Genomic DNA, 13,189 nt, shown 5'->3' with positions numbered 1-13,189 from the left:
GGGCCGCCGACATGGAGCACATAGAACTTTAACCACTTGCCCACGGGGCCAACCCCAAGAAAAGTTTTTAATAGCCATGCCTGTGGATAGTGTTAGACTTGGAAGATCTACACCTCTAGTCAGAATAAAAGAGAAACTGCAAAGGCAATTGAGTCCTCTGTTTTTAAGATCAGGTCCACACAGTACACTTTGAAGGAAGGGCGGAAACTTTTGTCCATCTGACAGATGTGCCTGAGGTAGAGGAAAACTTCAGTTTAAAAGGAAGAGGATAGCATAATTCCAGAGCTTCAGATGAAATGCTGTCTTTTCTTTTTCGTGATGAATAAGTGAAATGGTAACGAGTACTTAATATTAGATTGAATTAGCAGGAATTCGGCTCTTTGTGGTCAAGCAGCAGTGGAATTGTAGGTCTTAGCCTGCCATAAACTTATAAACCACTGATGAAAGGTGTCAGGTGGGTATAATTTATTTAGCATGTCTTGAGGTATGGAAAGGGTGTAGTGCTGGACTCAAACCTGTGATTAAAGAACAAGACACAGGGAAGTGTGCCTTGTGCCAGAATGTCTGTACCCAGCTCAGGGTGTTGGTGAAAGGCGGATGCTGTGGCACTTCGGGAAGCTGCAGTGCACAGATCCTGATGTCTCTTTCTACACTTCTGAAAGGTCTTATTTTTGTTACTCTGTTTATGTGAGAACTCAGTTACAAGTTGATGAAACTAAGGAACTTAAAATTTCTTAGCTCAAATCAACTGTCACTATTGAAGTAGGCCTGCTTTCAAGACAAAATAAAACTGTATTCAGCTCGAATCTAAACAAAATTAAGCTCTGCTCTGTACTGCAAAGGCTGCCAAACTAGTTTTGGCAGAATACCAAGAAGAAAAAGTTTCACAGACAGAGCCCCTTAGCTGTGTGCTGCCAGTCTTGGGGCTTCCACCCCAAGAGAGGTTTACATCATCGATAGCGTGAGAGCCAGTAGGAGTACAGAATCAAATCAAAGCAGCAGGCCGTATTCCATTACAAAATATACCATCACGTCCCAGTGCCTTTATATGAGAGAGATTACCAGTGGTCCATTAAGATTCCAGCATCATACAAAAACTGACATAGATCCCTTCTTTTAATATGCTGGAGTATACAGAACTATGTGTGTGTTATAAATGCACTCCAAAAGACCCACCCCTTTGACTAAAAATTTACTCAAAGTTTGTTGTAAGGGAATTTGACCCTTTGATGATCCTTGGCTATTTGCCTTCAGTTTAAATACCACTTGAATATAAACAGGGTAGAAAGCCTGTCTCTACCTCCCCATGCCCCACACGGTCCCCTGAGGGTACTTGCTGGCAGGAGGGGGCCACAGTTGAGCTCCTAGGGCCTCAGCACTACAGTGCTTCCTGTCTTTATGGTGCTGCCCGGTGGCAGCCCCTGTGCCTGGGGTGAATTAGGAAGGATCCAGGGCTTGTTACTGGAACAGACCCAAACTAACAGCTGTGCAAGCACACCCGCACAGCACTGGTGGCGGCCATGTGGAGTCACAGACCGCGCTCCTGGCTTGTGGCTCCCCCATCGCTGGGGTCTCCCCTTCACAGATAGCCTGATGTGGCCCACCACAAGGAGGAAAGGACACAACTCACAAGGCGCCCACTTTACTTCCAGTCGTATCCTTTTTGAAAAAAGGGGAGCGTGGATATTGAGGATAATTATTCATATCATATTCCTGAGATGTCCGTGTTCTAAATTAGTGTGAGTGCTGCAGCATGCCTTCCTTTATAGCAGCTCCTTTGCCCAGTCCAGGCAAAGTGTTTGTCTTAAAGCATGACCACACCCAGGGAGTAACTGGCACTGTGACGTCATCGTTAAAGTCACTGTGTGCTGGATACAGGACTTAGAGTGTGTTCTGAAATTTGCCACACCACTGTGATCAAGGAACCGTTTATTTTTTTAATATTTGTTTCTTAGTCAGTTAGGTAGAATTTGCTTATCTAGTTTATAGATTTGTGATGAGAATTATATGTTATTTTCCAGGGAGTTAAAAGATTTATTAGATAATGATTATCTTAGTTTAAAAACTTAGGCTTTAATTTTTTTCAAAAAATTTTCATGTCAGATAAAGCATACATTAGAAGACAGTAGTTATTGCAGGTCAGATTTGTCTCAGAAGCGTAAAAGCTTTAAAGTCATGAATATGTCTTGCAGATGGTTTTGGCAGTCCGAGCTTTCGCTGTAGCCATCTTGCCGTGAGTGCACTGTGGTCAGCTTGTGCGTTTGCACTTGAATAACCCTCCTCCTTCCAGCTGGAAGGAATGGAGACGTTTTCAGCTTTTAGTATGGAGAATTCATAGCAAAAGAACTTTTTAGTGGAAGAGTGTTCTTCCATGAACACTCACGTGGCCTTTCTTATAATACCTACACCTTGGTCTTCAAAAAGAAAGGACACACTCAGTGCCACCCAAAATGCCCTCTCCTGCGGCAATGGCCAGGTGTTCCCGGCAGGCTAGAATAGAGGTGAACGTCCAGCCCTGGTGCATCATGGTCACACTTGCCGCCACGTCTGGGTGGCCCTCTCCACACTGCTACCACGGAAATGAACCCCGGCAGTGCTGGACTTGCACAGAACAGTGAGGTGTTGGGTCTGGTCTCAGGAGAGGCCTCTCTCCGTGGCTCACAGGTGGCCGGCTTCTTGCTGTCTTTCCTCTGTGCAGGCCCATCCCTGCTGTCTGTCCCTCTTCTTATAAGGATGCCAATCCTCTTGGATTAAGGCCCACCCTAATGGCCTCATTTTAACAGAATCACCTTTTAAAGGCCCTATCTCCAAATAGTTACATTTTGAGGTACTGGGGAGTTAAGACTCAATATAAATTTTGAGGGGACACTTCAGCCCATAACTGTATGAAACATGAAAGAATATTAATATTAATGAGTGATGTGGCTCCCTAGAGTGAAATTTAAACTAAAACACTTGCAGATTTCCTGGCGTGCTTCCATTGTGTTCTCATAAATATCTGAAAACATGGAGACTTAGTTGTTTCCTGTGCTGTGTTTCTCTCCTGGCAGGCCTGGCAGCTGCGGTTCAGCCACCTCGTGGGCTACGGTGCCAAATACTACTCCTACCTGATGTCCAGGGCAGTAGCTTCCATGGTTTGGAAGGAATGTTTTCTACAGGATCCTTTTAACAGGTAATAAGAGGGGTGGGACTTCATAAAATGTCCCCTTCTTCAACTTCAGTAATCCCCCACCCTTGGATCCAAAGTCAGACTCCGAGCACCTCGGCAGCTCGGGGCACAGCCTGAGCCTGGGGAAGCTCAGGCCCCAGGAGGCGTTCTCGGCACGGCCCAAACCACCCCGGGCCTCCGGCTGAGCCTCCTCCCGCTCACAGAGGTCGGGCCCTGGGCTTCCTTTCCACAGCGCCCGCTCCCACGCCCCGGCCAGGGTGTGTGCCATCTGTCTGCCCGCAGGGACCCTTGCATGAGGGCTCTTCACTTTGCACGAAATGGGCCTCGACTGCTTTGTCTCCATGCCTCTCCTGCGGGTTTTCTTCGTTTCCCAGCCTCCCCTATTGTTGGTACCCTGCTGCTCGCAGTGCTTCCTGTCACTTTCACAAGCGTCCTTATTTTTAGCACAAACATCTGAAGTTTCACTCACGTGAACACCTTATTTCTTCTTTATTGCCCAACAAAGGACTTGTTACTATTTTTCATTTGGGAGCAGTACCACTGGAAACTTTATTGACAGTTGCATCCAGTTTGTTCTGGAAAGTTCCCCCTCTGCCAGACTTTAGGATGGTTTCTTCCCTGGGGAGGTCCTCCCCATGGGAGACGGTGGCAGTCTGAAGAAGGGCTCTGCCGACCGTTCTGTCCACAGCTCCCCTTCATGGGGGCACTGGCGGCCACTGAGGGAGTGGGTAGCTGCAGAGCCCCGCCCTGCATCGCCCACCCGGCCTGCCTTCCAGGGCCCTCCTGAGCAGCCTCGCTTGCCATGTCTCCCATCAGGATGGTCAGTGGTTCAGACAGCACAATTGCAGTTTTCTCAGTAGAAACTACACAAATGTGCGTGTGCGGGGACCCCCTGGCCCCTCCCAGAGCGGATGCCGTCAGATTAGCCGGTGCCTGTGGTGAGCCTGGACTGATTCCATGGGGAAGTCCTGGTAGGTGGCTTCCTGTAGGGACACGTGATGCCCACTCTGCCTGACAGCGGAGGCAGGACGTGGAGGAGCTGGGGGCTGGGACAGGCAGCCCCCTTTCCCCGGGATCTTGAAGGCCCTGTTGGGCGGGGGACGGGAGAGCTCCTGCTGCTCCCTGCCTGAGCCTCCTTGTGAGGCTCCTCACGGGCTCCTCTGAAAGTGGGACTCACGGGGAAGTCAGGTCCGGTTTCGTGGATCCTGAGAAGGAGCTTCCTTTGAAAGAAAACCGCTAATGAGGATCTGGTCTAATAGTTGTTTAAAACATTTTTTCTCCTCTTCACACAAATAAATACATGTCCACATCCCTCTCAGGCAGCCGTGGCTGGTGACTGTTATCTTCACTGCTCTCAGGGTTTGTGATTAGTGGCAGCTTAGACTCTGGAGCGCCCTAGGGTGTCCAGATGGCGTGTCATTTTCCTTTCCCAGCAGCCTTGGCACAGTGGTGAGGCTCAGAGAGGACAGCGCATTTGTTAGGGCTGCACAGGTAGAAACTGGACCAAGATTATCATCTAGGTCTCGAATTCTAGTCCCTGCTCCCTCCTGCCTCCTCCACACCCCTCAGCTTTCCCTAGAACTTGACATGGGTTTGGATTTTCTCAGCAGTTAATAGTCACATTCAGTTCCAGAATCTTTTGAACTCGAATGTGATGTCATAGAGTTTTTAAATGTTTTACAGCCTGGCACCCACATGTTATTTTCTCTTCTGCCCTTTGCACACTGCAGACATTTGGTCTGCTTTTCAGATTTTATTATTTTCAAAGGATCTAAAGCCAGAATTGACCACAGTAAATCAATTTTGGGGATTACAATTCTTTACTGGAGATTTCTGTAAAATAGGCAAAATATTATCTTGTTTAAAGGAGCTATGCTTTACTAGAAAACCACATACTATTAAATACATGTATTTCCAAGTATTTATATCTTGTTTTGTATGCATTCTTGCCTAGACATGTAGTTGCCGTATTTTTATAGACATGTAAAAGTAAGCTAGTAAAAATACTCATTGGACTAGGAAATTCCTAACCTCTGTCAAAAGATCCTTCTTGATCTGAGATCTGAAGAATCCCTGGGCTGGAAGCCCCCTTCATCAGGACGCCAGGCAGCGTGGAGCGGAGGCAGGCCAGCAGCTGGAGGCCTGCGAGCAGGAGTTTACTTAGGGGAGGGCGCTCCGTGCCGGGCGGGGAGGGCTTACTGAGCCCCCAGACCAGAGGTCAGGTGGGGCCTCCCAGCCACCTCATCTCCCAGAAGGCCCAGCTTTCTGTCCACGTTTCCTGCTTCCTGCCACACTTTGCCATAGTGCTCCTTCAGGATGTAACCAAGATTCCTGTTTGATGTCACCATGTGGGCAGTGACCCACATGCAAAGTGGAGGAAGATTGGCACAGATGTTAGTTCTGGGCAGATCTTCCTCAACAACAGCAACAACAACAACAGAAGTCTTCACGATCTGCCTTCACGTATTGTAGACAGTGTTCCTTATAGAATCCAGCTGACAGCGTCACACAGTGAGAATGAGCTCTTCCCCCTTTGTCCTCCCCACCAGTTCATGCAAGAGTCAGTTGTCTCTTCCATTAGCTGTTGTCCTTAGTCAGGGTCTCCTGGTCTAATTAACCCTCTACTGCCAGCTTTTTTGCCTTCCCTCTTATTTCAGAGTGCTATTTTTCTCTCTCTGTTGGGTGCCGTCCCAGATTCTTTTTGGAAAGTAAAGAATGCCATAAATGATTTCAAATCACACTTTTAAAATAATCCTAAAGATGATGGAGAATAGAATATAATTTTTTACTTATTCTGTAATACATTAAATAATCCTTTCTATGAAGAGAGTTTGCTTGCTACAAAACATAAAGCTAAAAATATAGTTATCCTTTTATAGTAAATGTATCACACCTGGTTCTACTTGTTAGAATAAGTAAAAATCAGAATTAGATTTTTAGAAGCAAGAAAAGGGCCAGTTGTCTCGTGGTGGCAGCTTTTCTGAATGTGACATCAGTGTGGCTTCACACTGAGACAAGTGTGATGGGGCCCAAGCCAGCTGTGTGCACAGGTGCCTGTAACAGAGTCTCCTGTCCCCCCAGGGCGGCAGGAGAGCGCTACCGCAGGGAGATGCTGGCGCACGGCGGGGGCAAGGAGCCCATGCTCATGGTTCAAGGTAAACAAAGCAACGAGTGCGAACTCTCCTGTGATCCGTTGTTTTTTTAGGGTTTTATGGGTTATATGTCCTAGTATCGGCACTTTGAGTTATGTTTTTGCACCATCTATAATGAAAGCTGTTTCATGTTTTCTCCACACACGTTTTTTGTTTGAAAGCACTGATGCTTCAGCTGTGTACTTTGTTCTGAGCATCTATTTCATTGTCCCAAATAGCAAATTAAACTTTAGTTACTGTGATTTATTTAGAATGCCAGGATAACATTTCAAAATGTTACTAACACTCTAATAGGAAATCGTTAAATTTGTCATAAATTCTCAGAGGGTTTGCCTTTAGATTTTAATAGGTCACAATGTATTTCTTTAGCCTAAAGAACTCATTTATTTCTTATTCCTTAATTTCTTTCTCTGAAAGCTTAGCCATACATTTGCTAGAATTCCAAGGCATCAAGTTGGATTTTTTACCTGTTGAAAAATTAGAACCTAATTAAATCTTTTCTTTGAGGTATCACAATGCTTGTTTTCCTATGTAATTTTGGAGGTAATTTTTAAATTTAATTATTTTCACTGAAAATGTAATTGTAAATGGAACTGACCATCATGACTTTCCATAAAATGTGCTCACAGATATTTAAGGAAGATGTGGATATTACTGGACTTTCTCAGTGTATCAGCATTCATACTTGCAGGTGATCCCTCTGACTGTCTGATCAAGACTGCGTTTAGGAAATAACTTCTGGTATTAGAGAAACATTGTTCCCCTTGTAGTAGTCGGTCCTGATAGTAATGGGTCTGCTGTAACTGTTTCCTTGTTTAGATCTGTTCCATCAAATACCTATTGCCCTTTCTAGCAGAGCTCCAGATCTTTCCTTCAGCTCTTCATTTGTTCAGCTTTACTTGTCGCCAGGCACTATTGTAAGTGTGAAGGTGAAGCATTGAAAGACAACGTATGCAAAAATCCTGCTCCCGTGGAGATTCCTTCCATCAGCCTTTCCAGAAGGGTGTGTTTATCCAGGCCCAATGCCACAGCAAGCTTGTAAAACAAATCAGCCAGCCCGGAGATCCTGCACTTTATGTAGCCCAGCCCGGCTGTCCTTTGCCAGTGGCACTTGGGTCTCCCATCAGAGGAGCATGCCCCAGAGTTGTCCTCCTGAGATGAGGAAGGTGTGCTGATGCTGCCCCAGCTTCCCAGTTGACCCTTCTTGGCCCTTATTGAACTCTGCTACATCCAGGAACTCTTTTAAATGGTTTTCATGCATTGACTAATTTAATCTTCTAGCAACCCTATGAGGTAGGAATTATTGTTATTCCCATTTTACAGATGATGAAACAGGTCAGGTGCCTGCCCATGTCATGAGGCAGTGAGTAGAAGAGCCAGGATTGGAACCTGTGACTTCTGGCAGCAGAGACCAAGCTCTTCTGTAGTCTGTGCTGTTTCACATGTTTGTGGAACAGGACACCCAGTTAAGGGCCTGTTATAGACTCAGGTAAAAGTGAAATTAATTGGCTCATAATAGTAAGCAACTACTAGTTTAAATTATGTACTTTTTAGCTCAAAGTTTATGGTGCTGTGTATACAGCCTACTGTGAGTTGAGAATGGAAGAGATGCCCCAAGGTTGCTTTCTCGTGTAGATTTTCTGTTAGGTATATTCTCCCAGTAGCTGTGCTTAGCTTATGCTTTTTGAGACAGGGTCTCCATGCTATTTGCACGTAAATATTAGCTTGCGTATCGTTCCATCAAAAGAAAACAATTAAATCCTTTTCACTGTTTGTCTTTCAGCTGGTGTATTTTTCTACTTTGCTTCCAAGAACGTTGTGGCAAACCTCTCTAAAACTTGTTCTTTATAGGAAAAATTTTTGTGTTAAGAAACTTAATATTTTTCACACTAAAATTCACACACTGATGAGAGAAAAACAAGACTGTGGTTCCAACCAGAGATGCTAAAGTATTCAGATTTCAGTTAACACCAATAATAGAACAGTTCTGCTTTTAAATTTTAATGTTTTTCTTAATGTTGTTCTGTCAGATCTTACCAATTCACATGATTTGTTTCATGTCAAAGATGAATGGGGATATGCAAAGAGGGTATGCCTATTGTCACTTTATAGGGCTGGAGTTGTAAGCCAAGACCGGCAGTGGCTTCTCGGTTTCTTATATGCGGCCAACCTGTATCCCAAACAAGACAGTCTTAGATGATGGCTATAGCCTTAACATTGGGGTACCCCTAGGAATACTGATGGGCGAAATTACTGCGAGTTGTGATATAAAAGCATAAATGATCTAGTTGATATTATTCTTTTATGAAAATATAATTTTTATAGGTGCTTTATGTATTTTATTTAACTACTTACCAGGTATTTGTGAAAACTTATATTAAGTAGAAAAAGGTAAAGAAATAGAATCCTTAGCTTCATATCATGTACCTCCCTGACCGCATGACAACTTTATTAACCTCCTTACTGAAGATTTATGTTTCCAATTAACTCCAGGCCATTCCTTAGAGTCAGAATACCTATGCACTGTGCTTATGCTCTTTGAATGGTACATATTCAAAGAAATCAAATATGTAATGCTTTTGATTGTTGGATAATAAGTACCATGCAGGTGAACTTTTAGCTTACTTACCTTTTTTAGAACGAGCGTCATTAGCTCTGAGTCCTTTTGTCTTTTCCAGTCGTGTCCCCATTCTCCCCAACCCCACATCTCCCTGTGGCCAGAACCGGTCAAAGGAAGCCCCGGGAACACAGCACTCCTCTTGGTCCTGCTGTCCCTGCGAGGCAGCCACTCTCTGTGCTGACGACTCCTGCACTGAGGAGCCTCGCAGAAAGAGCAGGTTGCAGCGCCAAAGCTTTTCTTCAAGAATCTGTACTTTTTCCCTCTCATCACTCTTAAACGCCATTTGAAGACAGCAAAATAGTGGCTAAAACAGTATTTCCTTTCTCAGAGAAGGAAAGTGAAATAGTGCAATAGAATTGGATTTGCAGTTACTAGCTCTGCTACTTACTATCTGTAAATTAGCTGCGAAAGTCACTTCATCTCCCTGATGGAGATAAAATGTGATTTGATTCAGAACCCATCTTTCTAATCTGCTTCTCCTTAGCTCCTTTTTCAGTCGTCTCAGAAGGTGTGTGTTATATAATTGATATAGTCAATGTGATAGAAATTCAGAGCATTACAGATTGCAATTATGTCCTTATCTAGTTTTAAACACATTCATACCATGTATTAAGATGTATGTTACAAGCACAATATTCAGTTGCTTAATACTCCACTAAGCACAGTATGGCCATACCTGACTGAAACCAACTTTCTTAATTGCCAACAATTCTGGGGTGAGGTTGAACTCTTTGTATTCAAAATTTGAAGACAATTCAAATTCAAATATCTAATTGTCAATATTAAGTTTTTCTGCTGTTCATTCCATACCCCAACAATGTCTTTTGGTTTATGTTAAGTATCACATTTCGTAGTAATAAGAGAACTTAAAGCTTTTGCTTAAAATAAACCATGATGATACAGTATTTTTATTCATTTTGCCATTTTTAAAAATATATACTAGAATATTTTTTGATTGTGCTAAGGAACATGATCAAAGTTCAGCTGCTGTTATAATCATTTCAGAAAATGTATGGTTTTCTAGAAAGATAAACATGCAGTAGGGCTCGTGAGCAGCAAGGAAGTAACTGTGTACCCGCCAGGAAGCAGAGTTGTTCCCACTACAGCAAACAGAGGCTGGAATTGTATGGCTGTTAGGGATTGAAGCTGTGTTATTTCAGCAGTTTGTAAATGACAGATCAGTTACTCACGCAAGGTTACATTTCTTCCTCTGTAAACCACTTTATCTTTTTGTGTTTTATGTTATTTAAAATTCTTGAGTAAATGGCCTTTGTTAAGTGTTTTGGTTCAGATTTTACTTATCTTTAAATAACCAGAAACAACACCTAACATTGAAAAATTGCCACGAGCCGGGTGCTGTCTGCTGTGCTGTCTCATTTAATCCCCTATAGCGTAGGTCATGTTTCCCCCATTTTTGTAGGTAATGAAACTTAGTCAAAGTTCATTCTGTTTCCATGCTGACTCTCCTGCTGACTCTCACATCTTCCTCAGGTGATCTTTAAATTCTGACTTGAGATTAAGCTGCTCTTTAGAATGTGGAAGATACAAGTGACGTGAGCCTTGAGGCCTTAATGATCTGAAAGTCTAGGTTTTTTTTTCTTTCTACTGTCACATCCTAACTATTCCCATTGACATTGGAGAGGGCTGCCCAACATCCACTGCTCATCAGTAAAATTTTCCTTACTCTGTTTTCATATAAGCTCCTTTAGACTTTTGTGGCCAAGCTGTCAACTTAGTTTATCGTCATTTTTAGTCATGGTTGTTCTTTCTTTGTTTATTTTTTTCTTGAGGAAGATTAGCCCTGAGCTCACATCTGCTGCCAATCCTCCTCTTTTTGCTGAGGGAGACTGGCCCTGAGCTAACATCCGTGCCCATCTTCCTCTACTTTATATGTGGGACGCCTACCACAGCACGGCTTGACAAGCAGTGCATAGGTCTATGCCCAGGATCCAAACCAGCAAACACCAGGCCGCCGAAGTGGGACATGTGATCTTAACCGCTGTGCCACCAGGCTGGCCCCAGTCCTGGTGATTCTGATATAGAGATGCTCATCACAGCCAAATAAGTGTGATGCCAAGATCAGTTTTGTGTTTCTGCTTCTGGTTCTAGCATTCCCTGTGCTCTTGCCCCTCAACCTTTGCGCAGAGAATTTTGTGGGGGAAAGGAAAGGTTAACATCCAAGATTTCAGCATTCCAAGAGGTTATTTTCAAATATTAAACAACTTTATTTCTGTGCTCTTTTCCAGAAAAGAAACTGTTAGCTTTATTTTTATGACTCTCTGGCCAAAAGCAGTATGCAAGTAGAGATGCAAAGTAATAACTTGACAGAGTTTTAAAAAGGACCAAACATCAGATAAGACAAAAGAAATAATAGATAAATGGTCAGTTCTCAGTGAAACTCCCTTCCGTTTGTTCTCCTGTTGCCAGACTGACTCATGGACTCAAATTCTAGAGCCGATTAAAATCATAATACCTTACATTTCTGCAGAGCGTTATGGTTTTCAAAACATACTCATTTTTGCCGTAATTATCCTATATCATATCTTCTAACTTATTACATCTTATTATTGTTCAAGAGACAAACCAGAGAATTGTGGTTTATATTCCATAGTCACCCCCATACCCCAAGGAGATTAATACAACCTATAATGGTAACTACTCTTTTCTTTAAAAACCTTCTTGGCCCTAGTAGCAGTGAGCACACCCGAGGCCCAAATCTTGCCTTCACGCCATTCTCCATTAAAAGGAACCATGGCTTCTTGGAGAAATGGCTGATTCTAGGACTGAGTATCAGTAGGAGCCTGGAGCACCTTGTAGCACCATAAAGAAAGAAAGTGCTGAGAAACAGACATAATGATGGGTGTGTGAGTCAAAGAAGTCAAGCGCTCGCTGAGAGAGTTCCCAATGGCCGAAGTTGCAACAGTTTGAGCAGCCAAATGAATAAGTATTGGAATATAACACAGTATAAGATATATATCCATGAGTTCATACTGGTATAAATGATTGAATAAATAAATAAATGGGACGAATAGACAAATTTCCCATGCAGAAGAATTTCAAACAATCGATGTAGATACTCCTTCGTCAAGGAAGTGGAACATAACTCCCCCCCGAGGGTAGGCTGTGGCGAGTGACTCTTTCCCAAGAGTCCAGCAGGGAAAGGGGAAAGTTAGAGAGACAATTCCTCAGCCGGCTGTTCCAGTCAGCTTCAACAGAGGTGAGTCCTGTCGGTAACGTGGGCCCTCGATATGATGCGATGAGAAGGGCCTTCCCCTCCGTGGTCTTCCTCCCAAACCCATGAGCTCAGTCTAATCGTGAGAAAAACCATTAGACAAACCCAAATTGAGTGGCACAGAACAAAATGCGTCACCAGTACACCTCAAAACTGTCAAGGTCATCAAAACCAAGGGAAGTGCGAGAAACTGTCACAGCCCAAGGAGCCCGAGGAGCCACGACAGCTGCACGCAGTGTGATATCCTGGCTGGGACCCCAGAACAGAAAAAGGACATTAGATAAAAACCGGAAATCTGAGTAAACTATGACTTTAGGTCATAATACTGCATCAATCAATATTGGTGAATTAGTTGTGACACATGTGCCATACCAATGTAAGATAATCATGGAGGAAACTGACCGACTGGGTGTGGAGTGTATGGGAACTCTGTGCCAGCTTCACATTTTTTCAGTAAATATAAAACTACCTTAAAATTACAAGTAAAAAATAAACAAGCCTCCTGGGTTAAGATTTTGCTCCTGACACTGCCACCCACGGTTCGGCCACTCTCATTCCATTTCCACGTTTCCCTGCTTCTGGAAGCCGTCCCAGGTCCCTTGGGGAGAGCACGCAGAGGCACAGAGGTGTAACTGGAGGAGGAGGGTCACTGTGGCAGAAAACGAGGCTGGAGAGGCGAATAGGCATCAGCTCATGCAGACCTCGTGGCCGCCGTGAAGGATTTTGGCATTTATTCTCGGACCATGAGAAAGCATAGATCGTATTTTTAAGGCAGTCAGTAGCAAGATCAGATTTATGGTTTACAATATCCATTGACTGCCGAGGAGGGGCCAGGGTAAGGGCTGATTTGAATAGGCCCCTTGTTGTGGGCAGTAATCCTGGTGAATGCCTGGGAGAGTCAGGAAAAAGGAGGGTTTCTGATTTAAGAAGTATTCATGAAGTAAGAGCCGCAGGCTGGGAAGTGATGCGGATGGAGGGGAGTGAGAGCTGTGTCAGGGGCCACTCCCCAGTCCCTG

The 13,189-nt window shown here is 43.9% G+C and overlaps 1 protein-coding gene across 5 annotated transcripts in view; it reads left to right on the top strand.

Moving 5' to 3' along the window:
- Positions 1-13,189, top strand: part of MIPEP (mitochondrial intermediate peptidase) — a 186,301-nt gene that overhangs the window by 155,366 nt on the left and 17,746 nt on the right. For 3 of the 5 annotated variants that reach the window (XM_070520407.1, XM_070520408.1, XM_014843223.3), the window contains 2 exons: positions 3,051-3,172; positions 6,251-6,324. The exons of 1 other annotated variant lie outside the window; for it this stretch is intronic. In XM_070520407.1, the coding sequence (XP_070376508.1) occupies positions 3,051-3,172; positions 6,251-6,324 (196 nt within the window). The remainder of the gene's footprint in view (positions 1-3,050; positions 3,173-6,250; positions 6,325-13,189) is intronic. One more of the 5 variants, XM_044777434.2, reaches the window with a different exon arrangement.

The sequence above is a fragment of the Equus asinus genome, chromosome 11, assembly GCF_041296235.1.
Source record: "Equus asinus isolate D_3611 breed Donkey chromosome 11, EquAss-T2T_v2, whole genome shotgun sequence".
NCBI classification, from domain to species: domain Eukaryota; kingdom Metazoa; phylum Chordata; class Mammalia; order Perissodactyla; family Equidae; genus Equus; species Equus asinus.
This window is presented reverse-complemented; position numbering and strand designations above follow the sequence as displayed.